Source organism: Notolepis coatsorum, assembly GCF_963971535.1.
Source record: "Notolepis coatsorum genome assembly, chromosome: 7".
Classification (NCBI taxonomy): domain Eukaryota; kingdom Metazoa; phylum Chordata; class Actinopteri; order Aulopiformes; family Paralepididae; genus Notolepis; species Notolepis coatsorum.
Genome location: NC_140171.1, coordinates 133,899,893 through 133,927,630, shown reverse-complemented (window position 1 = coordinate 133,927,630; position 27,738 = coordinate 133,899,893). Strand labels below are relative to the sequence as shown.

At 40.6% G+C, this 27,738-nt stretch overlaps 1 protein-coding gene across 1 annotated transcript in view; it reads left to right on the top strand.

Annotated features, from left to right (window-relative positions):
- Positions 1 to 19,190, top strand: part of srp68 (signal recognition particle 68) — a 34,094-nt gene extending 14,904 nt beyond the window's left edge. The window contains exons 7-16 of the mRNA XM_084317846.1: positions 4,317 to 4,396; positions 4,743 to 4,883; positions 8,351 to 8,449; positions 8,698 to 8,762; positions 11,190 to 11,343; positions 12,120 to 12,214; positions 12,964 to 13,093; positions 13,324 to 13,399; positions 13,747 to 13,799; positions 17,975 to 19,190. Of these exons, the coding sequence (XP_084173972.1) occupies positions 4,317 to 4,396; positions 4,743 to 4,883; positions 8,351 to 8,449; positions 8,698 to 8,762; positions 11,190 to 11,343; positions 12,120 to 12,214; positions 12,964 to 13,093; positions 13,324 to 13,399; positions 13,747 to 13,799; positions 17,975 to 18,202 (1,121 nt within the window). The 3' untranslated portion in view covers positions 18,203 to 19,190. The remainder of the gene's footprint in view (positions 1 to 4,316; positions 4,397 to 4,742; positions 4,884 to 8,350; positions 8,450 to 8,697; positions 8,763 to 11,189; positions 11,344 to 12,119; positions 12,215 to 12,963; positions 13,094 to 13,323; positions 13,400 to 13,746; positions 13,800 to 17,974) is intronic.
- The last annotated feature ends 8,548 nt before the right edge of the window (positions 19,191 to 27,738 follow it).

Here is a 27,738-nt window from a genome sequence, read left to right as displayed (position 1 = left end):
TCAGTAAAGTGGTTGCAAATGCAGTTGTTTGTTGAAATGTGGTGGCCGGACAAGATTTTTGTAATTTCTGTATCAAATATGAAACATATTAATAATAATCGTCATGATAATCATACAGATATTTAATATCATTTGAAAGCCCTAGTTGTTATCTTCAAAATGGTACTATATATATTTACTTTGAGCATTAATCTTCATAATGGAATGTTGATGCCTAGGGCTAAAGATAATGTGTGATTTTGGCCACTGGTAGCGCTCATGAGCCGAAGACACCTCGGGCCGTGTTCGGTAGCGCCGAAGAAGAAGAAGCTTCACACACGAATCCACACGGGGAAAACAGTGAAATATTTGTCTCAAAATTCTGTACGTAACTCCAAGCAGATCAAGCGTGTTTTTATGATTTATGAAACACAGATTGAGAGGTGTGTGTGTGTTGATCGTTTTTACGATTGTGGATTCTACTTTTGCGTTTGTTTATTTTTGATAGACCTCTAAGAAGAAGAAGCTTCACACACGAATCCACACGGGGAAAACAGCGAAATATTTGTCTCAAAATTCCGTACGTAACTCCAAGCTGATCAAGCGTGTCCTAGAATTCCGTACGTAAATCTAAGCAGATCAAGCATGTTTTTAGAATTCCGTACGTAAATCTAAGCAGATCAAGCGTGTTTTTATGATTTATGAAACACAAATTCGTTTTTACGATTGTGGATTCTACTTTTGCGTTTGTTTATTTTTGATAGAAATCTACCCCCATACTAAGCAGCCTTTATTAAAAAAAAAAAAAAAAAAAAAAAAAAAAAAAAATGTAACCTTTATTTACCCAGGCAAGCAAATAAGAACAAATTCTTATATACAAAAGCAGCCTGACCAAAAAGCAAAGGCCTCTTGAGATATAAAAAAATACAAAATTACAGTAGCAATAGTATACAAGGACAATTACAATAAATAAGGGAGAGAGAGGGAAGAAGGGAGAAGAATGAGTGAGGTAAGTGAGGGGGCTTAGGGGGAGGAGAGAAGAGTTGAGGGCTATGCGTGCGATTGGAGTCGGTTATGATCTGTTGCAGATTTTGTTTAAAAGCAGTGAGGGCAGTGAGTTTAAGGGTGTTTTGTAAGGTGTTCCAGTCGGAAGCGGCAGCAAATCGGAAGGCGTTGCATGAACTGGGTCCGACTGTAAAGCTGAGACTCACAGCTGTATTCCAACTGTATTCATGTGTGATTATGTGAGTCAACTAATTTCATTAAAGTTGCATTTTTTGCGACGCATACCATTGATTTACCAATGATTCCAGGATTTCTGCTAGACGGGACAGTTTGGAGATTGGTCAATAATTATTTAGGTCAATTCTATTCTCCACCAGAAAAATAAACAATGCACATCCTCCGCTCCTTGGTGCTGAGCCAAACTGTAAAAACATTAGTAAATTAATACATCAACAAAGCGGGGCTCGCAACTCACTTTTGATGCTCCAAGGTGTTTAATTGTGACAAAAATAGCAGATACAACGTTTCGACCCTTCCGGTCTTTTTCAAGTATGAACACACAACTGGAAATTGCATCTTTTTTATACAGGAAATGAATAAATTAGCTATCAGCGCCACCTGGTGATCAGGGGCGGTACCAAGACTTGCATGATTTTTTAATAGATTTTAGGCATGATTTTATAGCAATACAATTTTTACATTTGAAATTTTGTAGAGAAATATATATATAATATATATATATATTATATATATATATTAAACACAGTATCATCTAGTATATACCACACATACAGGATGTCACACATACTGCACTTAATGTACTGAACAGTAAGTTACTACAGTATGTAATATGTTGTACATACTTTATGTATGTAGTACATGCAATGAATTCGGAGGCAGCTTGTATCTGTATGTCTGTCCGTCCCCTGGTGGTATCATTGAACCCTTTCACTACCACACTACCAAAGGTTAACCCTTTTAACTGTGACGATACAGAAGGTTAACCTTTTCACTGCCACACGACAAAGGCGTTAACCCTTTCATAACCACACTACAGAAGGTTAACCTTTCACTACCACACTACAGACGGTTAACCGTGGTAATGAAAGGGTTTGGAGGAAGGATGGAAAACATTTCAGCTCATTAATTTAATTGTAAGTTGCATTGAGAGGAAAGTTAATAAACAATCGTGGTCGCCTCTGGGTCTTCATTGTAATAAAAGTTAAATTTAATAGAGGACATATTCCACGTTAAAGGTATCTTCTTCATTTTATTATTTGCCTTTCTGGGCCAAAGGGGTTTAAGCTGCATTCTAGGGTTTGGCCAGCAGGGAGGATCAGTCTGCTGGCTGAAACCATAGGGAGGGAGGTGTAGTGGTTACGTCATTGTTGTTTCCACCTCACTTGAAATTGCAATACATTTTCAGTGGACACAATTCTAAATTGTCTCGTTTAAAACAAATAAAGCATGAACATTGGCATGGTGTACCTTTCTGTGTGTATTCATCCACAATCTATAGCTCAACATGAAAATATTCGCAATTAATCATCAAATAATTACGTATAATTTTATTTCAACCAAAAATGCTTAGAAAATAATGTTAGTGATAGAAGGGAACTCATTTTGTGCAAAAATGGAAAGCTTGCCAATGTTCATGAAGCAGAATTATTACCGATAGCCGATAATACTTTTTCCCAATGATAAATCCCTATGTAGTGACGTCAGACTACACCTCCCTATTGCATGGGGGCTGGTCTCTCCCCACAAAAGTAGACCAATCAGAGCTAGTGATTAGGGATGGGACCGAATATTAGAATAGTCATTCTGTTATTAAGATCGATTTCATTTTTTTTTTACAATTGAATATTCATTTTGTAAAAAGTAATAAAAATTATATAATTTTCATAGCCTAATTGATCAAAAAGATGCACATGCTACTGTTTCTGTTTGTTTATTAAAGCCGGTTGATAGGCCAATGCAATGCTGTTATTATAGGCTACGATGGTGAATGGTGTCATTTTGATTTATTGTCGGTCAGCTGAAAAAAAAAGTATATACCGGTAAATTACTTTTTTATATACGGTAAATTCATTTTTGGATAGCACTTTTGCCGTAAAGTCCCATCCCTACTAGTGATTGTAAAACATGATTTTCATTGTACTGAATCTTTTAGAGCAGCGGTTCTCAAACTACGGGTCGTGACCCAAAGTGGGGTCGTGGGTAGGTGACAGTGGGGTATAGCATTGGCAAAAAAGAAACATTCTGGCAACATATTTTGGCTAAATATCCCTCGTTTTATAAATGTGTATTGATAATATAGTGCTGTAATTAAATGTTCTAATAAATATGCATGATCAAGTTCAACAACGTGTGCTTTTATTTTGATATTTCTTAATTCCATGTTGAAATGACGCAATACATTAATTGTGGGGTCGCCAAAAAAAATCCTAAATAAAATGGGGTCGTGCTGGCTGGATACACCGCTGTTGGACTGTAGTCTTGTTTATTTATTTTAGAAGGGTTTGCAATTATATCTGATTTATATAAATATATAGTCACATATTGTTGCGGGACTCTAGACACACATCCGTGTATATGGATCGCTGCCATAACTCAATAATCGATATGATTTGGGCGTTTATTGCGCCATACAAACCGGAAATGGATCTAGTTGATCAATGTCTTTTTCCTCCAGTCTCATCGGCGAACGGTAAGAGGACAGTAACGTTACTTTCAGCGTGATTGTTTATTATTATTAATGCAAACGGCTCTGCTCAATATATCACCCATACTACATAAAGCATTTACTGACGATCACAGAATTATAAACGACCCCCCCCCCCCCCCCTTTCATCCGCGCATGATGAGTCAACGTTTAGGATCATGTACAGTTGAAATTTTTAATATAGCGTGTATCGCGAATAAACTGCAATCGATAATCTATATTATGCGTTAAGGCCTATAACTAACATTCTAGGAATTACTGCAGAAAACGATAAAAACACTTATATTCTAGACGTATTTTCGTATGAATATATGAATGAAAAAGTAACGTTCCTACATCCTGAACGATAGCTAATCGATGTTGAATGGGCCATAGTACGATAATGTCAATTTAGCAATACAATTTAAAAAGTTATAGCCCTGCAAAGAAGGTGAACATCTCCATAGGCTTAGACTGGTGGCAGTGATCATACATTGATGGATATAAGCATGGCAGTTAATGTGTTAACTCAATCCCATTCATTCTCAATGGAAAGTATCCACCTATGAATATTACAGAAATTTGGCAACTGTACAAAACGGAAACACTTTGTCCCCTCTGATTGTAGGTGACCAGAATGCCATTAATGACCTGATGCAGATGAGACTGGCTGGAGGTGGTGGAGGAATGATGGCTGAGAAGCTAGAGGTGAGTGCGACATTCTGCACATTTGACCATTCCATGGCTGGACACACTCACTCACTCACTCACTCACTCACTCACTCACTCATCAAGGTTAGAAAAAAAATATGTTTAACATAGGGTTTAATATAGTGATTGTTAATAAATAAATAAATTTAGTATTTATTGATAAAGTATGGACAGAAACTGAGTCTTTTGTTTGTTCCCCCATCTGACAAATTACATTTCACTTAAAATCCATAGTTTTAGGTCAATATGCTGTTTTTTTTTTATTTTATAATATTTGTCATTAGACATATTCTTTTAGTTAACCGACACAATCTCATCATGTCAACTTGTGATGTATTTACAGGCCCTGATCACCCAGACGAGAGCCAAGCAGGCGGCCACCATGAGCGAGGTGGAGTGGCGAGGGCGCTCTGTGCCCGTCAAGATTGACAAGGCCCGTATCTTTCTACTGGGCCTTGCAGACAATGAGGCTGCCATCGCCCAGGTTAGTCAAAGACGCTGGGCGTGAAGCTACAGCCTTAGTGGACTATCTTTTACTTTCACTTGATATCATAGTTGGCCTTTGAAGACATATCTTGTCTGTCCCAGCAAAGCATCGGGATCAATTGTCGCAAAAGTGCACCCGTGCAGTCCCTTTAACATACAGCAGGTGGTGATGTTCTCATTGTAAGTGACTGCGTGCTGCTAATCTCTCCAGGGCTCCCATGGCTGAAGACTTAACTGTCTCTTATAGACGCACCGTCACACCCATGGCCATGACTCCTCTGGGCTCTGGCATGCAGCCCCTCTCGTCACCTGACTGCATTCTGAGCATTTCAACCAACATACTATCACTGGGCTACACCCTTCAGGTCTCGGTGGCCAGATTAGCATCATCCTTGCTAGACGCTTATCCGTTTCAGATTGGTCGGCAACCTTTTGTGTCACTTAATTGTAGTATTTCAGGCTATTGTTCTGCTAGCAATGGTTCGGAAAGGACTTTGTTATAGGCGGTCTGCAGACCAGTTTCAGCCACAAATCTGTTGCATAAATGTTCAAATAAGGAGACCTTACAAATGTCACTAAAAAGCTGCAATGGCACAAAATGACCTTTTCAAAACCTGCCCTCTTTTCTTGATCTAGTGTTGATCAACTGATTATTTTAAAGGGGTTGCAAGATGGTTCTTAATATGTGAAAATGTACCTTCACGTATTCCCACTTTCCTAATTTATTTACAAATATATTATATTGGACTGATACAGATGAGTTAGTCAAAACCCTCATTTAAACTTGTCTCGTTGTCTTATAAGCAGTCATTTCAGAACTTTAGAAGTTGCTTCTAATCTTCTTCCCACGGACACACTCTGCAACAGTTGTGACTGGAGGACAAGAGCGCGGCGTTTGAGAGGGGTCAATTGGGTTACTGCTTGGTTGTGGTTTATAAAAATTTAAATAATGCGAGTGTAGCTCAAGAGACATTGTTCAGTTGCTGTTCAACATGGCTGCCTGCGGCCAATATGGATACAAACGTTTTGTTCCACTAGCTCACAAATTTATAGCCTTTGGAAACGGAATAGAAGAATTAGGCTGTGGAGAGGTCCCGTCAGACATGTCTACCCCACCCTCTCCCCACCCAATCACCACTCCCTCCCCACCCAATCACCACTCCCTCCCTGCTTAAAAGAACAGAAGATACCCAACAGGTTTAGGCGTTGCAAGGGTGTTGGCGCAAGTTTATAAAGCATTAAATGACTGCAACCCTACTCATCAACCCTAATCATCTGGTAACATTCCTTGCATCCTTGGCCACAACAACTTGATTGCGCTTAAGTCTTTTTTTGTTTGTTTTTCCCCGCCCTTTTAAAGGTGGAGAGATGCATTTAAAACCAACAGGTGGAAAGACATTCTTTAAATTACATTCTTCTCGTTCCTCCCGCCCCCCTGTCCTGGGCAAAGTCCAATCAATTTTTGTGAACATTGGAAACCAGAGAAATAAGATTCAAACCTGTGATGTCATCGGGGTATAAAGTCCGGAGCTGCTCCATTGGAAAAATGAACGGGAGACGTGATTTTGTGGATCCACAGCACATTTTTCTTTTGTATACCAAAATGATCTTTATTCTATCGTAGTGTTCACAGTTTTTAAACAGAATGATGTAACCGTCTAACCAGAACATTCCCCTGGGTGCTCTCAATGTCATCTGTACCATATTTCCCAATTCATTGTCTACTTTATACCTGATGATGACATAACCGATTTGAGTTTAGATGAGCTAAATTAGCTAGATTTTGGGTTTGGCGTGGAGTTGTTCATGGTCAATAATATTTTGGACTGTCTTGGAACATACAGTAAGAAACCTGTATCAATTCGTCATGGTTCCCCGTTAACCCTTTCACTACCAAAAGGGTAACCCTTTCACTGCGACAATACAGAAGGTTAACCCTTTCACTGCCACACTACAGACGGTTAACCCTTTCACTGCCACACAACAAATTGTTAACCCTTTCACTGCGACGATACAGAATGTTAACCCGTTCACTGCCACACGACAGTGTTAACCCTTTCACTACCACACTACAGAAGGTTAACCCTTTCACTAGTGTGGTTGTGAAAGGGTTAAAGCCAAACTCTGACTCATCGTCTGCCATGGAGTTCAGTTTGCAGCAGGGCAACACAGTGTGTGTGTGTGTGTGTGTGAGAGAGAGAAACCGTGTGTAGAAGAACAATGGTGTCGTTCACATATGGACCACAGTGACTCTTGTGTGCTGCTGTGTGCAGGAATGTTATGAGCAACCTGCTCTGCCACATAGTCCTGTCTCCCCCACCAAGACACAATCGCATTCCTGGCTGGCTGCATCCGACGGATTTGGATAGGAAAGAATCTGAAAAGTTTTTCGGTGTTTGTCTGATTTTAGTTTAATTTAGTATGAACCATTGACTGACTGGAGTGAGTCAGTGTGTGTGTGTGTGTCAAGTTTTGGCTACATTTTGAGTGTTTTTTTATGTCATTTTATTAAACCATTGGGTGTGGGTGGTGGGCTGTTGCAAGATGATTTTAAAGGGGTTGCAAGATGATTCATGATATGTGAAAATGTACCTTCACATTTTTTTAAACTAATATTTGCAGCCTGTAGGCTTACTTCAGTAGTAACTCAAATGGCCTGAAAGTCAAATGTGTATCGTCTTTTTCATTTAAAAGGGTTGTGAGTGGGGATCCTTTTTTGTTTTGGGGGTCATTGGCCAAACAAGGACGGACACGCATTGGATGTGGAGCATCGTCACACATCAAGATTGAACAGATCTTACAAAGTGCCATGTACGTGAGCCACCACTAGGGGCAGATTGGCTAACCATGACTGACTGAGTGGGTGGCATTTCAGGTCTATGAGGTGCTTGAGTTTGACTGATACAGACAAGTCAAGACCCTCTTTTAAATGGGTCTTATGTCATCTTATCAGCAGTCATTTCAGAACGTTAGAAGCACAGTCGGGAACCCATTTCCAGAGGTTGCAGTACAGTACAGATATTGCATTTCTTTTTCTATAATTATTTTATTCCTTATGTAAATCACTTTGGACTGTATGAAATATGCTGTAAACAATCTTGCCTCGTCTTCTGTCTAGCTTATTCAAAAGACTTCTCAGATGGTCCGCTCGTCAAATTTACGAGCAACATTCTAAACTGAAGTCTTCCTCTCTGTGAAACATCCTGACATACAACACTTGTTCTTTTGTTAGCCCCTGGGCCTTGAGCATCATAATCATCATCCATTCCGACGAGTGGTGACAGAATTGTATGTACGACTGGTAGATAAGCCTTGATTGCGCTAGAATTTTGATTGGATGGGCATTATGTCACTCTGTAACATGTAACTGATATGTAATTGGTTATCATATACACAGTACAAATTTAATGTAATTTAGGCTGCACAGTAATTACGGTATGGTTTGTTTTGTATTGTAATATACAGGCGACCAATGAGGAGACCAAGGAACATCTGTATGAGACCATGCTGGCAGAGTGTAGAGACACCATCCAGGCTGTGAGAGAGGAACTCAAGACTGAAGCGGTAAGAGGAGTGAACCGGGTTATGGAGTTGATGGCTTTTATATGTGGAGTTGAAACTTTCAATGCTGGAGTTGGCCGTTTTGGGGGTACGAAGTTGGGACAATTTGGGTTAGCGTCAAGTTAATTGCCATTTTGAGTTCTTCAGTTAGTTAACAAAGTTGACACTTTGGGTCACAGGCCAAATGAAATCAATCAGGAAACTGCGCACTTGGCCATACTATGTCTATGATATTTCTTTGTTCCTTGTAGAAGCAGCGAGAGAGAGGCCCTGATGGAGACTGTGGAAAGGTGTCCAACTTACAGTTCCTGCACAGGTAAAGCACTACAACTAGGGATGTTCGATATTGGCTTTTTTACCGATATCCGATATACCGATATTGTCCAACTCTTAATTTCCGATACCGATATCAACCGATACTGATATATGCCAGGGTTTCCCCCCAAAAAAACACAACATTATGCATACTTTTCACAATAAATAAAATAAGAATTTGTTCTTACTTGCTTGCCTGGGACCCGGGTAAATAAAGGTTAAATGTAAAAAGAGAATTCTTTTTAATTTTTAATTTTTTTTAGCGGATACCGACAATTTCCGATATTACATTTTAATGCCAATATCGGCCGATAATATCGGACATCCCTAACTACACACATCACTGAGTGCATTTACCCTTAACACACAATATCTGACAACCAATGGGGCGACATCCTTAGGTTGGTACACTCCTCGTCTATATGCGCCAAACACTGTCTATTATAGTGCAAGGTGCCACACCGGGTTCATCACACCAATCCCAAATGATGTGAGCTAGAATGAAGATCAAGCCTAGTATATCGAGAAGCATTTCATTGATCAGAGAGAAGGTAGTAGAGCAAACACGTTTTTTACGTAGATGAGGAGGAAATTCCATCTATAAGGGACAAGCCGGTGAAAGGTCTGGGTAGGTGGTATAATGAGGAGTTGAATGATGGTGAACAGATGGAGCAACTTGGGGAAATATGTTGTAGAGGGGAGAGGAAGGATGGAGAAGTCGGGCTTCCAGGCAAGTTGAAGTTATGGTGTTTGCAGTTTGATTTATTCCCTGTATTGATGTGGCCATTGTCAATATATGAAGTACCAATATCAAAGGTAGAACGGCTTGAGAGATTGGTTAACTGGCTGTGAGTTCCTCTGTGTATTAGTAGAGTGGAAAGGCATTATCATGCTACCAGTAACTATTCTAACAGAGGAGTTTAAGTGTGTGAAGCTGAGAACGGAGTTATTGCTATCTGGGAGCAAAGTTACAGTAGTTAGTAATTTGGTCCCAAATCCAACCAGAGGGGGAGATGGTACCCAAGACGGGCAGTACAGGAACCAGAGGCAGCTCTTAGGCATACAGACATTGTAGGTCCGGTGCAACAAGGCCTAGGGCTCAGCTCGGGGAAACCAGTATGGAGCAAAGCAGGTCCTGCAGGAAGGAGAACGCTGGTAGTGGAGCAGGTTCGGATGTAATTTGGTTTACAAAGGCTGTGGCCCAGGCTAAGCAAGGACAGTGGATGAACTGGGAAAGTGTAAAGAAGAGGACGATTAGTTGGAAGGACCTGTGGAGTATGGAGGAACATTTTATAAAATTCCTAATGCGAGCTACTTATGATGTGTCACCACAGAACCTAAAACAGTGGGTAGATGGGGACCCGCCGTGTCCACTGTGTTCAGAGACAGCAACATTGAGGCATATTACCGTAATTCCTCTAATAGTAACCCCGGCTTGTATTTGTTTCAACTGTAGCGGGTACCAGGCTTGTATTAGGAGGAGGCCTGTATAAGAGGGACAGGGAGGCCTATATTTCAAATTTTCAAACGGATCATAATGAATAAATCAACATTTTGTGTCAGTTTGAACCCAGTAAAATTTACTTCATTTATTGAAACCAAGTACTGTATGAAATAGTAAACAGTGCAATTACAGGTGGTCACTGGTCATTTCAACGTTTTCAAAGTGAAATCAAGTAACTAGCTCAGTATGCAGCTCAGTATATTAGTAACCCGGCTTGTATTAGGAGGCCGGCTTATAATTGCTTAGCTCAAGAGCGCACCCGGCCATTAATAGAGACCCGGCTTGTATTTGAGACCCGGTTACTATTAGAGGAATTACGGTATGTCAGGCTGTAAGACTAGTCTTTCTCAAAGCTGGTATAGATGTCGATATAACCAGGTTTTGAAGAACTTGGCAGCAGGAATTGAAAGTAGAGTACAAGTGAATTCAGGATGTAATGGGATGGAGGGTGCAGTCGAATTTTGTGCCGAGACATTTCCAGACTTTTAATATCATTCACAGTTTCCCTCTTAACCCCTTAAGCCTGACGGGCCCGGTACTGGGCCCGAAATTAATATCACGTCATAAATGGATCAATACAGTCCGTATTAATATAAATAAATAATTTATATTCTCCTTTGGTTCATTACAATTTACTCAAGCATAGTAACGGACACAATATTTCTGACTCTGGGAATACATTCCCTGAGGTCCATAGATGTCCCTACTAGATAAGAACATGTCTAACATGTCTTGTAGAAGTTGAGTAATCTTCCATTTACTTAGGTATGTACCTTTAGGCGAATCTTCAGAAAATATGCCTCTGGCTTAAGAGGTTAATTGTTTATCTCTTTCTGAATAAGGCCAATAATTAAGGGAAGAAATGGATTTCTGTTGTCTTTTTTTTCAAGGACTTGTTCTAAACTCTGGTCTGTGTCCTGCTAGCTACCTGACCTACATCAAGCTGTTTACTGTGGTGAAGAGGAATGAGAGCATGGCCCACACACTGCAGGCTAAACTTAAAGAGCCCCAGGCTGATGAGAATAAGAGAGGCCCCCGCCCCCAGGATCTCATCCGCCTGTATGACATTATCCTGCAGGTACACACACACACACACACACACACACACACACACACACACACACACACACACACACACACACACACATATATATATATCGCAGAATGGATTTGTCAGTACAAAGATATGTAACATTTGTTATGGTTAACAACTAAACTGAACTGTATGATAAAAACCTAATATCATTCTCAATCATATCCCATAGACACGATTTTGCCCCAAATAAGCCACTTGACAGAATCAAGTCGAGAGGCACAGAATGTTTCTTTCCTTTTTCATCCTTTTCTTTTAGTATGGCTGCCTGTAACCACTTTTAAAATAAAACACCCTGCTTTCTGTGCAGCGGTAGAGTTGGTAAACACTGGAACAGCATGCTTTTACTGTTCTACTGTGACTTGTTCCAGTATTTCTCATATATCTTTATCAACATATGGCAACCGTTGTCTCTTCCATTGCTATGTACAAAACAATGGTTACATTGCCATGCTGCAAGCAAGATAACTATGCAAACATTCCGTGGAAGGCCTCCATTAATTCAAGTCATGTAATTTCCTTGTTCAATGGAATTGTGACTTTCAAGCATACTTTAGTTTGACACCTCCCTCTATCTGCCTTTCTCTCCCCCCCTTTCTCTCCCTCACCCTCCTCTCCTCCTCTCATCTCTCCTCCCCTCCTCCCTCCTCTCTCCCCCCCCTCTCTCCCTCACCCTCATCTCTCCTCCCCTCATCTCTCCTCCTCTCCTCCCCTCCTCCCTCCTCTCTCCTCCCATCCTCTCTCCTCCCTCCTCTCTCCAGAGTCTGGCTGAGCTGGCTACTCTGCAGGGCCTAGAGGAGGACCACACCTTCCAGAAGGAGATGTCTCTCAAGATGCTGGTATACAAGGCCTACAGGTCTGACACAGATGCATAACATACATAAATAGATTTTAAAGGGCCATACCGGTCTAAATAGGAGTTTCAACCTTTTGACTAATCGGCACACATATTTTACTTTATCTCTGACTATTTTAGAATTATGTTTACTTATTTTTATTATTTGAATGTTCTGGTTGATGAACCTACCCTAAAATTATCTCCTGGTCGCACTAACGGAGACGTCGCCCCTTAGAAAAGATGTATGTTCATGAAAAACCACACTTTCTTTAGGGACTATTTAACCCATTACTTTCCATAGTGGGTTATCTGGTCCATATGTGCATTGATTTAAAAAGGTCCAAGTGCAGTTATGTTCCCACACAATCGGGTCACTTTGATAAATATAAGCATATAGCATGACCAGGAAATGCATTTAAGCCATGTTTATCACCATAACGATATAGTCCTTTTTAAATACATATACATATATGGATACAAATACTGCAACCCCCCCCTAATGTTTGAATGCTGCATCTACACACTTCCGTAAAATCAGACTCCACCCTGTCTAGAACATAAATGAATGCACGCGTATGTACATGCACACGTGTATTATTTATACTGCCATACAGAGAATATTCTATTCGAATCACTTTGAAATTGCCATAACAACAAAAACATTTTATTTGGTCATCATTGCGTGCATGGAACTGCACTCGTGTGCACATTTGCTGACAAACACACACACACAGTTTTAACTATGGTGTCCCTCTGTCTTGCTGCAGGTGTTTCTTCATAGCCCAGTCCTACGTGGTTGTGAAGAAGTGGAGCGAGGCGCTGGTTCTATATGAGAGGGTGTTGAAGTACGCCAGAGAGGTCCAGTCTAAGGCCAAGAGCCTCAACAACAGTCTCGAGGTTAATGATGCAAACAAATACGCACACATGAATGCACACACAACACTGCTAAGCATGCATAATGAACAAACGCATGCACGTACAACAACACTGCTAAGCATGCATATGAACAAACGCATGCATTGCACGTACAACAACACTGCTAAGCATGCATATGAACAAACGCATGCATTGCACGCACAACAACACTGCTAAGAATGCACCAATAACATGTCTTGTATTCTCTACAGGATCTCCCGGATGTTCAGGAACTCATTGCCGAGGTCAGCGCGGAGAAATACTCACTTCAGGCAGCAGCCATATTAGGTGAGTATCTATCTGAATTGGCAGGCATTTTCTGTCTTGACGCCTAACTGGAGTTAGATAATGGTGTCCATTTTGATGGCTCTGCTTGCGTTTTTAACCCTTTCACTACCAAATGGTTAACCCTTTCACTGCGACAATACAGAAGGTTAACCCTTTCACGGCCACACGACAAAGTGTTAACCCTTTCACTGCCACACTACAGAAGGTTAACCCTTTCTCTACAAACGTCTGTAGTGTGGCAGTGAAAGGGTTAACCTTCTGTAGTGTGGTTGTGAAATGGTTAATTGTGATTCAAACTAAATCAGTACATTGAAAGTGAGTGACGCTGAGTGGTGTTTGTGTTTTAGACACCGATGAGACCCCCGAAGTTCCATCCCAGCAACAAGTGAGGGACAACACGGTAAGAGACCAGGGGAAATGTTGGAATGTGATCAATATTATAGTACTATGCATTTTATATTGAAGCCTGTTGCTTGCTGCCATTATCGATTTATTATAGTGTCAAATCTGACCAAATTTGCACGACAGAACAAGAGATTAATCTATTGACGATAGCTAGGAAGCATGTTTACACATTGCCTATTTCAGTATAGAAGTGCCAACACTGCTGCTGGATTCTTTTTCAAGCTTTATACACGGGCCATCATGGAAATAACTAACGTTATTAATTATGGCAATACGTAACATTACTGTAACACAGTTCTATTGACATTGTGAATAGTGTTCTTTCTGAACACATTACATTAAATGCATCTAGGCTTGTGGATATTAAAGTATTTCATGATTATATGCAAAGACATACTTGGGATTTCTCAAATACTAAACGAACAATAATCGCTAAACGAACAATAATCACTATGCAACAACCATCAAATGCACACAGCACACACACCCACACGCACACACTCACTCAAACAAACAACTCACTGCAGCACCCACTCTCCACACTTTAGATCACACAAACACACTTACACTTTATATTTATTGATAAAGGATTTGCACTACAACTCGTACACCTACTGTGAATTGTACCTAAACTGCACCTCGTCCATTTATGCCTTGCACTATATAGTATTGTATATTAGTACACTGCACAGTATTGTATATTGTATGGTAACTACGTCTACGAACATTGTACATATGTCTAAACTGAACACTGTGACCTCTTTTTTTACTTCTAATTTTTACTATGTTTTTATTTCATACTTATCTTGTCATGCACAGTCTCTGGAGCGCAACAGTAAGAAGCATTTTGTACAAAAGTATTCTGTACTTCTGTATGACAACTATTAAAGAAACTTGAAACTTGAAACTTGCAGCCCCCGCTCATTAACATTTATTTTGCTAACGTAGGCCGCCCTCCTCTAAACATGATCCACAATTAAAGTTAGCTAACAGGAACACAGCTTTATCTGTTTTGCCTCGGGTAACTAGATTGACCTGTGCCTGAAACTCTGAGAATGTTTTAACCAGTTAGACTACATAATTAACATGTATAGTGCAGAAGGTCCGGGTCTACAGAGCACACCTGAAGAGCTGCACTCTGCTGCGATGCAACTAAAAACCATAAAGCATATTTAAAAAAAAAAATTTAAATCTTTATTTCGAACATGTAAATGAATACAAACAAAATAATAACTAAACAAAATCAAAACATAACTCAAACAAAATAAATAACTAAAAAGAAAAACATAACTCAATTCGAAAAGGAGTAGGAAGAAGTATACACTTATTTAAATCCTACCCCTTTTCCACTACTCAAATGAGTGTACTAATTTAAAACATCTAAAAATATATATATATGCAAAACAAAAAAACAAAAACTATATGTAAAACATGAAAGAAATAAAATAAAAATTTAAACACCCGTGAATATCAAGTCCCTTCCTCATCCCTGTACCTCGTGAACATAATTTCCTTATAAATCAGTTTGAATTGTCTAATGTTTGGACATTGCTTTAGCACCACATTCAGACTGTTCCACAGTTTCACTCCACATATTGAGATGCAGTGTCTTCTCATGGTAGTGCGTACATTAAGAACTTTTAAATTGAGTTCTCCCCTCAGATTATAACCCCCCCTCCCTATCAAAGAACAGTTCATAGGGCCTAGAGGAGGATGATGACGATGATGATGATGATAGTAGTAACTACACGTTGCATAACACAGACTTTAGTGGGCGTGTTCGCTCAGAGGGAGGGAAGGAGGGGGAGGGAGAGACTGCTGCACCCCCCCCCCCCCCCCCGCCTGTACGTTAATGCCAAGCAAGCAGTGCAAAAATGCTTCCGCATTCGTCACCGCACGCTAGTGCGGTAAAGCGCCCTTCTTTTCAGACAAATGCTACCGTGCGTGCACCGGCGGCGGCGTGCTCGCTCAGGTGCGTGCGTGCGCCGGCGTGCTCGCGCGAGGTGCCCGCGCATGCGACACGAGCGGAGCTCAATATATATAAGTCACCGCCCCTTATTCAGTATCCAACAAATAGCTCAATTGGCTAGGACACATGGCTGTGGATCCTATGGCTTGTTTGCTGGCGAGTTCGAATCCCATCGAAAATATTTTTTAACGTGATTTTTTTTTAACGTGTATTCTTTCGCCGATTAAGGTTAGGCATTGTTTCGGAGTTGGTTAAGGTTAGAACGGTTAAGTTTAGGCGCTGTTAAGGAGCTGGTTAAGGTTAGAGTTTGTCAAAGAGAATGGCAATATAATTTCTATGGTTAAGGTTAAGGTTAGGCATTGTTTCGGAGTTGGTTAAGGTTAGAACGGTTAAGTTTAGGCGCTGTTAAGGAGCTGGTTAAGGTTAGAGTTTGTCAAAGAGAATGGCAATAGACAGCCTATTTCCGCGAAAATGAAAGGCGCATTACTGCATGCCACTACGGTAAATTTTTGCACTGCTTGCTTGGCATAAAGCTACACGCCCCCCCCCCACTAGGGTTGCACAATACACCGATGCTAGGAAAGTGTTGCGATACCAACTGTTAAATTGTATTAGCATAGCTACTTTTAGAATAATAAAGACAGTGTCAGCGGAACACATTGTCTGTTGGTGATTCTGCCTAAAGCCAGGACTCGACAGTGCAAGTGTCTCACTCGCATTTGCGACTAAAATAGCTAACCGCAAAAATTATTTAGGAGCACATGAGTTAAGATTATATCCTACAAGCTGACAATTCGATGACCTAGACTTAACGTTGGCTGCTAATGTCAACCAAGCTGGTTAACATTATAACATATAATAACAAATGGAGATTAGCTACAGTATATAGTTAAGCAGCTGTAACAAAATCATTTTATTATTTTTTATTATATTAAGTTTCAACAGCGTCAAAATTATAGACTTTTCCATGTTCTGCCATCTAATATATTCCATTACTTTTCCTGATATTATTATAGGTTTTTGCTGTTGTATCGTTTTAGAACCGGTATTGATAAACATTTGGTATCGTGACAACACTAACACACACAGGCAATCCCACAGAGTAATCCCAATATGGAGAACATCGGCCAACCCTAGTTGGAATGCTGCCTGCTACGTTTTGAGCAGGGCTCTTGTGGCCAAATGAAGCTAGCTGGCATATACCACAGATGTCCTATTTGCAATGCTGTGTATCTTTAGTGTTCATGAATCCACATGGAATACATACTTTGCCAGATTGTCGAACCGTGCCAAACTTAGGGTTCGCACAAGGTTCTTGAAGTGCTTAAATTCCTTAAACAGAATTTTTTAACAAGGTGCTTAAAAAGTAATTGAAATTCAAATCAACCATTCGCATTGAATGTTTTGCTCATCCATGATCAAATAGTTTTGAATCAAGAAATCAAGTGATGCTCTAGCTGGCAAGCAGGCCAAGAAGATTGAAGAAGAAGAAGAAGACTGCATTTATGGCGGCTAAGTGGCGCAGTGGGCAAGGCGCTCGCCACTAGTGCAGGAGATGCTGGGTTCGAGCCCAGCTCTCGGCATTGCTACCAGCTTGGCTGGTCGTTCATACTAACACAATTGGCAGTGTTAGGGGTAGGAAAGCTGGTGGGTGGGTCCTGGTCGTTGTAAACAGCGACTCCTACAGTTCGGTCGGGGCGCCTGCTCAGCGAGGAAAGGATCTAAGGGGGGTAGTGTGATCCTTCCACACGTTACACCCTCTCAGTGAGAGTCCGCGCTGCCAGGTGAAAAGAAGCGGTTGATTGGCTACACATGTGTCGGAGGAAGCATGTGATAGTCTCCACTCTCCCAGACCGACCGTAGGGGGTAGGTGCGCAGCGACCAGGAAGGGGATTGGGAATTGGCATAACGACTAACATTGGGATGGGAGAAAAACGGAGGAAAAAGGAGGGGGAAAAAGATTAAAAAAAATAAAATAAAAAAATGTGCATTTAAAAGTGAATTGTATCCGTTGAGTGGCATCCTTGAAAATGAAAAATAGTGCTTGGAAAAGTACTTAAAAGTCCTTGAATTTAATTATGCAATGTCTGTGGGAACCCTGCAAAAAACTAAATATTTGAGTGGTGAAAATACTGATTCTGTAATCTCTCATCAGCGTTTTTAATTGTTTTCATTTTCTTTTCCACACCTCCCCCGTTCAGCCCCTGTGTGACCGCCTGGAGACCTTCCGCCTCGACCCAACCCTCGTGGGCAAGCAGCCCAATCTGGTCCAGTTCCCGCCCGACTTCCAGCCAATCCCCTGCAAGCCCCTGTTCTTTGACCTTGCTCTCAACCACGTGGCCTTCCCGCCCCTGGATGACAAGGTGGAGCAGAAGGGCAAGGGCGGTCTGACCGGCTACATCAAGGGCATCTTTGGATTTGGCAGCTAAGTTGAGCCCCACGCTTCAGCGAGAGCTCTAGTTGAAAGGCCCATAAGGCTGTCATAGACCACTGCCAGACCTGGGTCGATTGTTGAATTGGAATTCTTTCAATGACTCTTGAGCATTAGATTTTGACTGTCTGACGGGCAAGAAGGGTAGCGTTTAGCAATTTTGAGGCTATCTGATTGGTCCGCTGCTCCAGCCAAGATCGATGAATGATGAAAAAGTTATTGAATTCATTTCAAATGGTAATCATTTGAGCCATCGTCAGTAATGACAGGGTTCTCAACATACCGGCTCCCTCCTCCTGAGCTGTGGAGACATCTCTACCACATCAAGTTCCAGAGGTGTTCATGCCTTTTTCCTTCGCCCGTACAGTCAATTTGTCATGCTCACAATCCTTGCTGTTAGGGTAAACTAAGCTTATTTGGCACAATTCTTCATTGTTCAAATTATTTTAAATATTTTTTTTTCAAGTTATGAAAGCACCTTCATGTATCCCATGTCTCAGTTTCTGTGTATATGAGAGAGGTTTCAAGCATTTTGTTTGCCGGAGTATTCTTTTTTTCTTGGGACCCAAACAAATAAAATCAGTGTCACACTTGTGAAAATACACTAGTACTCAGTAACCACACAGAAACAGGTCACACTCATGAAAACACACTAGTCCTCACAGTAACAGAAACCGGTCCACCACCCACTCGGGGCCCCTACACCCGTCAATGCGTTGTATCAATCGTCTCTAAGAATGTTTGACTAAAACTCGGAAGTACAGGGATCGTAGCAAAGCATGTCCAAGCCATGCTGTGGCCTCTGAGACTACCTCATTATCAGAGTCATGTGGTCGTGATGGATGATGATGATATCAGTGTTTGTTTTGTGTGGACTGTACTTATGATCTTGATAGCCAGATATCAACAGTACTGTAATAATTGTGTCTTATCATTTTCTTTAAGGTCCTCTCTACTCAAAAACTAAACTCTTCTTGGAGGCGTGACTCTGACTCTACAGATTATTTGTGCGCAACTTGTCACAAGAGTGCCCTTTTCACGTTATTCCACTGAAGGGTGGGGGGTGGCGGCTTCTCTGTAAGATACGACGAGATATTCCTTTATTGATCCACTTGGGGAAATTTGGGTACTTCCTCAAAATCTGAGCTGCTTGTGTGACGCAACTAATCTTGCAAACCTATTCTGTTGCTATTGCCCACCAAGCCACAGTCCACCAGGAAATGGTAACTGTTAACGTGAAATGCTAATGTGAAACTCATATTCGTTGATACGTCATCCGGTGATCTATCCACGTGGGGGGGGGGGGGGGGGGACCTTCATAGATCATTCATTGCATTCTTAATGAGGGCAAAGGTGTAGGGATGCAGCTTAATCATTTTCAGTCGTTTATTGATTTTTTTTTGTGGAAAAACCATAACAAACAAATTGTTGTTCATTATACAACATTTTTAAAAGTGTTAAAACATGTGTGCAGGGGATCTTTACGTTTGAGAATAATCTTGCCTTTAGAGATTTTCTCATCCTACATGCCATTTGGCACCACTTAACTACTCTGTAAACGACTCTACTCATGGTTTTCACTTGGCACTATGTACGACAATAGCTCAACTATGGTGAGCACCTTGATGTAACTAACAGACTGCAGGCCAAGATGTCAGTTTTGAAAAATTACAATATGTCCTACATCAGTACATATTGTGTGATTATACACCAGACTGAATGTCTTTGAATTTCTAAACAGGTGAGTGGATCTCAACATTTTATCATCTTTGTAGTTTCTCAGAAACATCACGTAATTATGTCTAATGTAACGATGTGGACATGGCAACATGTAAATCTTGCCAAGAAGCAAAAAAAAACAGGATACATTTTAACTTATCGTATTTTTCATCAAAGTTTGTCAAATTTTTAAAGGGGAATACCACCCAAATTAAGAATTCCAATATTTTATTTCCATGGCCCAGGAAAGTTCAATCAATATTTGAACTTGGGCAGCTGGGTGGCGCAGCGGACTAAGCGCTCGTCACCAACGAGAGAGACACTTCCGGCTGTCAGCGTTGCCTCCGGCTTGGCCGGCCATCATACAGGCTCAATTGGCAGAGTCAGCGGGAGGGAAGCCGGTGAGGTGGTATTCTGGTCGTTGTAAACAGCGACTCCTACAGGTCGGTCAGAGCGCCTGCACAGCGAGGGAGGGAGATGGTGAAGGTAGTGTGACCTCCCACACGTTACACCTCACCAATGAGAGTCCGCGCTGGCAGGTGAAAAGATGCTGCTGGCTGTCTCCCATGTCTCGGAGGAAGCATCTGATAGACTTCAGGGCTCCCTAGACCGACCAGTGGGGGGCACATGCAAGCAACGACCAGGAAGGGGAGAGGGGAATTGGCATAACGACTAAATTGGGATGGGAGAAAAACACAGAAAAAACAGGAGGAGAAAAAGTGGATAAGCCGGAGAAGTTTTTTTTTTTATACTTAAATGAGCTTTGTTCTGTATTTCCGTTTTCACTTCTATAACAGAAAATATACCCATATACTCAACTCTCCCCTGGGTGCACTTCCAGTGTCATCTTTAGCATCTCTCCCAATCATTGTCTATGGAGCAGATCCAGACTATATCTGATCACTTGGGATTTGGGAGAGAGTTGTTCATGTTTTCACTAATATATTTCCTGACTCGTAGACCATAGGAGATGTCATGTATGAATTGTTAAATTGTGCGTAGTTCCCCTTAACACATTGAGTGCCAACGTTATTTTTTTTATTCACGATTTCCATTCATTTTTCATCAATCTAGCCTCACGTTACCATTGGGGATCTATCTGAGCTCGAACAGTGAAAATACCGCCCTATCATCTCTCCGGATGGTATTGCACCCATTGGATTGGACTGAATGAAATGGATGGGAAAAAAAGAGTCCACAATCCACATTTTACTTGTCAGGCATGTAACCGGAGACGATCCCATTCATTGCCGAGCCGCAGAACAGCGTGGAATATGTGTTTCCAGTACCCAGCGTTGGATCAATAAACGTGATCGATATTTGGAATGGCGATCAGGAATTGGAATAATCTTTTTGGAGAACATCTGATCTGAGGTAAGGAATCTATTTTACCAATCTTGGGATAATCAGTTTTTTTCACCTACCCATATCTCAGCGTGTCCCATGTGTGTGCTGATCAGGAAATAAGATAATAGATTTTTCAGCCCGCTTCTCTAGCGTGCATAAGTACACATATACTATCGATAATCTAGCGTTTATTTGAAAACGATTCATAAATAGGCAGAAAAATGATGACTTGTTTTGTGTATTCCACTAAAGCGCGATTCCTGCAAAATCACTTAAAACGAACGTTTTTCAAAATGGTATAAAAACGGAAATGTACCGATTAAAAAAAACATCTGTTTCGACAATGTTGACTGCATACAAGTCATTGATAAGCGATGGGTGTATTAGACACAGCCATAATTTAAGATATAGTTTATGCGTTCGCAAATGTGCTCGCCCTCCCATTGACTACAGCGCCGGCACGCAAGCGCTAAATCGTGCTGGCACTCAAAGTGTTAAGGCAGAGCCAGTGTGCCATTTCACATCAGTTGAAACCTTGACTTGTTTTCATTGGTCACCCCCACCCCCTTCCAAGGTCATGACTCATTATCGCCAACAAGTAGGCTCTGTAGTGAGACTTTCATGTAAAAAACATGGAACTTTAAATGTTCATTCTAAGGTTGGTAGTGTGCCTAGCCCGAGAGTCCCCTCACCAAAACTCACAAGTGCCATGACTGTTGAACAGACCTAATTTTTGCCTGTGATACATTACATTTTTTATTTCTTTATTTAATTTAACCTTTATTTACCCAGGCAAGCAAGTAAGAACACATTCTTATATACAAAAGCAGCCTGGTGATACTCTATCCTTATGACTGTTTCTATCTGACTCTCTCTTAATATGAGCATACTTCTTTTGCTTACTACTTTTTATCACATTTTCTTTGGGTTTTCTTTTTACCCTTAAATGTTGTACGTTAAACAGGGTTATGTGAAATGTGTGCAGGAATAATTCCAGACAATAACTCAAGAAGCCAGAGGAAGGATTTCTGTAAACTCAATTAATTGTAAACCGAATGAGGAATTGATGAATAAACATAATGAAATTATTGATACGATTGTATGATTTGATTTGGTTTCCAAGCCTCTAATTAAACGGACACATTTGAACCAAAGATTACTTGTCTCTTTGCTTTTTTTCTTCTATTTTCCATAGTTTATTTTTTATTCAGTTTTGAAAGTAAAAAGAGTTAGGAATATTTTACATCTGAGACGGGCATGATGATCACTTGTAGTTGAGATTTAATCCTTTCACTGCCACACTACAGAAGGTTAACCCTTTACTATCACACTACCGAGGGTTACCTGTCGGTAGTGTGATAGTAAAGGGTTAACCTGCTGTCCTGTTGCCGTGAAAGGGTTAAGGTTTATGACATAAAAAGGCTGACCAAGTGGCACTGTCCTGAAGAGGAGAAAGACGGCAGCATAGAAGTGCATCTCCCAAAACGTAGCTCTACTCTGCAAAGACCTGCTGAGGATAAGAGTGTTGGAGAAGACGACATGAAATACACCATAGAAAAACAAAATAACCAAGTTTCCAAGAGAAGGAACTACAAAAGGAAACGGCGTAAAGAAACCTGAGAAAGAATGGCTGAGACCGACTTACCGCAGACAGTCCTGATTAACCCTGATGGAGTCACAACCAATGAACATTGAATAGACAGACATTGGCTATATGCCTATCAGAGCTATAGCTCTGTTGTAAAAAATAAAAACATTATTTCTTTGGCTCGAATAGATTTAGTTTGTTTATATTTTTAGAACAGTACCCATAATAATGGAACCAGTTGTTGGACCAAAGCCTGACCAACAGCCTAATGCTTTGAAATACTTTGAATGTTATTGAAATACCTTGACTTATTTGAATCACTAACTAATTTGTTCTTCCCATGCACAGGGACAACAAGTGGAAACCAGGACCCAGTCAAGCTTATTTGTGTTTAGAACTATGATTTGAAATTGGTTATGTCGGTAGCTTCTTTGATATATATATATATATTTTTGTAATTGTGTTTTAATGCACAATTAAGGGGCCGGTATGTAGAAGCAGAAACCGACTTGGTGGATTTATATTGTTAGACTATTAGAACTTACATTGTTTAGACTAGGTGTCGTATTTATGTTGAACTCTATAGGGGGCACCCCACCTACTATAAGTAACCTAGCTGATTACTGTAATTCATGCACCTGTTATGGAGATTCATTTTCGTCCTACCTGTTTCACTGTTTGGAACTGATCGACAGAGCAACTGACAACTGCTCTAATTGAACCATTTATTCATTCTTCTTTGGACAATAAAACCCTGTAAACCGTACCAGCCGCAACTTGGACATTCTTCTATATTTACATCACAAACTGTGTCACTGAGTAGAGAACTAATGGGTGCATCGTGACACCTGTCACCACTATCGGGGAGTGACAGTCGGCCACTACAAGTCTATTCTATACAGTAGCTATATCCGCGGTGATTTGGTTACTTATTTAGATTGCAGTGTGTGTGTAATGCTTACAATGCCTCATTGAGTCATGACTATAAATGCAAAACGTAATTGTTAATGATACAAATATTGTCATATTTATCTTTATTATTTAATTCTGAGGATGTCTGTAGACTACTTGAACGCAATCACCAACTATTTATCCCAAATTAAGCCTTTTACCAGTTTCATCACCTATGCATTGTATGTTACTATTGCACTTTACTCTTACATTTGCACTCTGGTTGGATGTTGTATTGCACTTGTGCTGTATGATGACAATACATTTTAATTAAGGCTGTCAATCTATTAAAACATTTAATCTGATTAATCACATGATTGTCCGTATAGTTAATCGTGATTAATCGCATATTTTTTATCTATCTACCTTAAACTGATCTTTTTCAAGTTTTAATACTTTTATCAACATGAGAGTAAACAAATGCTTGCTTTATGCAGCCATTTAACACAAAAGGATGACCCTCATGCATTGAAAATTTGCATCAAATTCAAAACGGAGTGATGCACAAAATAACTTAAAAGAAAATAATAATTTAAAACAATGAATAAAGTGTGCATGAAATAATAGGGGAAAGAAAACGTTAGGAACTTGTTACATTCACCCACACAAGGGCTTAGGATTTACTGGGGCCAGTTTTGAATTGCGGTCTCCCGTAGGTGCTGCTTTAGAGCGGTTTTGAAGGTGGGTAGGGATTCACATTTTACGGCTGTGGGTAGGGCGTTCCACATTGTTGTGGCATAGTTGCGAAATGTGTTTAGTCCCTTGTTTGAGCCGAATCTGGGTTGAACATGATTTGTGGAACTCCCTCTGGTGTTGTGGTCATGGAATTCACTGACCTTTGGGAAGTATTTCGACATGTACATGGGTACCTGTGTGGTGTACTTAAGCATTACATCATGCGCAGGAGTGGTTTGTGAACAATAAACCATGCCTAGGGGTGGTCGTTAGACCCCCCCCTAGGCATGGTTTATTGTTCACAAATCACGACTGCAAGTGGTGTAATGCTTTTATACAACTGCCACATTCATCCAACCTTATTGCTATACAATAAACACACATTAATCGAAGATTTATTGAAAAAAATTCAATGACCCATAGATTACACAATCCAACATTGTGTAAGAGACTAAGACATTCGCCGTGACAGAATCGCTTGATATTTAGTCGTTATGACGCTATCAACATATCCATTTGTTAAAGATTATTGTCCGCCATCTTGTGATCCGGCGGAGTGATGTGATGTGATTCGGTTGTGGGCGGGTCCTGGGACCAGCAGCGTGGAGAGTTCCCTATACATACGTGTAAATGGCTGTTTCAGCCAATCAGAATCGAGAAATTTGCATGCTGTTGTATAATGTATCTTGTAGACCAGGCTGATTGCAAGTTGCTGTACTCTGTTGTCTACTCTAAGCCATCCTAGGTTATCAAAATGGGCAGGGGTGAGGTGGGTTTTTGGAGTAAGGTCAAGCAGTAGTCTGACCAGTTTGTTTTGTGATGTTTGTAATCTTGTTTTTAGTGCCTTTGAGGTGCTTTGGTACCATGAGGTGCAAGCATAGTCCTAGTACCCTTGAATGAGTGCTCCTGCCAGAGTCTTCAGGGTATTCTTGTTCACCAGAGAGGAGATCCGGTACAAGAATCTTGTTCGTTGGTTGACTTTTTTGATTACATTGGCTCTTTGCTCTTCTCCTTCACAGTCCCAAGTCGGTCGTATCCTTTCGGGGTCTGCATACGGACCACCTGTCCCTCTATTTTTTTTATTATCTTTTTCCTCCTTTTTCCGTTTTTTCTCCCCTCCCAATGTTAGTCGTTATGCCAATTCCCAATACCCTTCCTGGTCGTTGCGCACTCTACCCCCTACCGTCGGTCTGCCGGAATATGACTGCCCCCTTAAATTTTGATTGCAAAGTCTGACATTGACCAAATTTGATATTCCTGCACCTATGTGTTCGAAACTTCTTATTTTATTTTTTATTTTTTTTACTTACGTTTTTATTTTTATTTGTTTTCAACAACATACATAGACAACATTCATAGACAATACATTTCAACATATCAACAGTACATAAATATAAAACAAATAGACAAAAATGAGAAAAGAAAAAGTGTGGCATGGGTCCTTCGGTCCATTCTATTTTTGCATTATTTATTTACATTTTCATTCATTTCCTTGTATCCTTTTCAATCCCCTGTGATGTTGTTCCTTCCCCTCCTATATTCTTCCCACTTTCCCCATTTCCATTCAAACTTTTCTTCTTGCAGCCTCAGCAGATGTGTGATTCTCTCCATTTCCTGTATCCCCTCTACTATCTCTATCCATTGGTCCTTCGTCGGCACTTCTACCTTGTACCACAGCTTAGTTCAAGCTTTTTTGGCTGCCACTATCAATATCTTAATCAAGTATTTGTCTTCCCCTTGGATTCCTTCTTGTGATACGTTCCCCAGATACAACACTTGGCCTCCCTGGGGTATTTCGTATCCTATTATTTCATTTATTATCCCTCCTATCTCTTCCCAGTAGTGCCTTATCTTCTGACATCCCCAGAATGTGTGTATGGTTCGCCACTTCCTGTCCACACTCCCTCCAACATGGTTTCTTTGCTGGTGTGTAATTGCCCTGTATTTCTGGTGTTATAAAGTATCTAATTATGTTTTTCCACCCAAACTCCCTCCATATCCTTGATCCTGTGGTTGTTTGTTGTGTCTTACATGTGTTATACCATTCCTCCTCTGTTATCTCTATTTCTAACTCTTTCTCCCACTTTTCTTTTACATACAATGTTGTATTTCCCTTACTGTCCATTATTGCCTGATATAGTGCTGATATCACCCTTCCCTTCCGTCCTTCGTATGACTTTACCATTATCTTAATTACCCCATTCTGTTCTTTGTCTCTGTCTTGCTTTATTTCCTTGTTATAGTAGTCTCTAATCTGTAAATATCTAAAGTGGTCCCTATTCTCTAGTCCGTATCTTTCTTTCAAGTCTTGTAGAGTCTGCATCTCCCCTCCTTCTGTCATTGTACACATTGCTGTTATACCCCCCCCGTTCCCATCTCTTGAACCCATGGTCTTCTATCCCTGGTCTGAATTTGTTGTCGTGTGCTATCCATCTCAGTATCTTGGATTATTTTTCTAGCTTGTATTTCTTTACTATTGTGTTCCATATGTTTATAGTGAATTTTGTAATTGGATCTAGTAGTTGTTCCTGTCTTCTGAACAGCTCCCTATCCCCTATCAGTGTCTGTACTTTGAATCCCTCTCTTTTGGTTTCTATATCTTTCCATTTGGCCTCATAATTCACATTGCACCAGCATGCTACTGTTCTAAGCTGTGCTGCATAGTAATAGCTTTCTAAACTGAGTACTGCCATCCCTCCTTTGGTAATTGTAGAGTCACATATCTGATCCTTGGCCTTTCCCCCCCCCCCCCCAAATGAATCTTGATATATGTCTATACCATTCCCTGAATTGTTTTTGTGGTATTAATATAGGTAGAGATTGAAATAGGTATAATAACCTTGGTAATATGTTCATCTTAATGATTTCGATCCTTGAGCTGAAATCTAGGGCATTACCGTCCATCTTTCTAGGTCTCTCTTGATTTTCTGATTTATCTGTGTATAGTTTGCCTCGTATAGCCCCTCCATCCCTCTTGTGATGTTCACCCCTAGGTACTTGATCCTGTCCATGCCCCATTTGATTTTGTATTTTTCTTTGATCTCTATCGTTGGTGTGTAGTTCAGTGCTAATGTCTGTGTCTTCGTCACATTAAGTCTATACCCTGAGTAATATCCATATTCTGTCAGTAGATCCATCAGTGTCGGGAATCTTGTGTCTGGTTGTCTCGTATATACTATCACGTCGTCTGCGAACAATCCCAATTTATGTTCTGTCCCCCTTATCTCCACCCCTTTGATGTCTTTGGTCTGTCT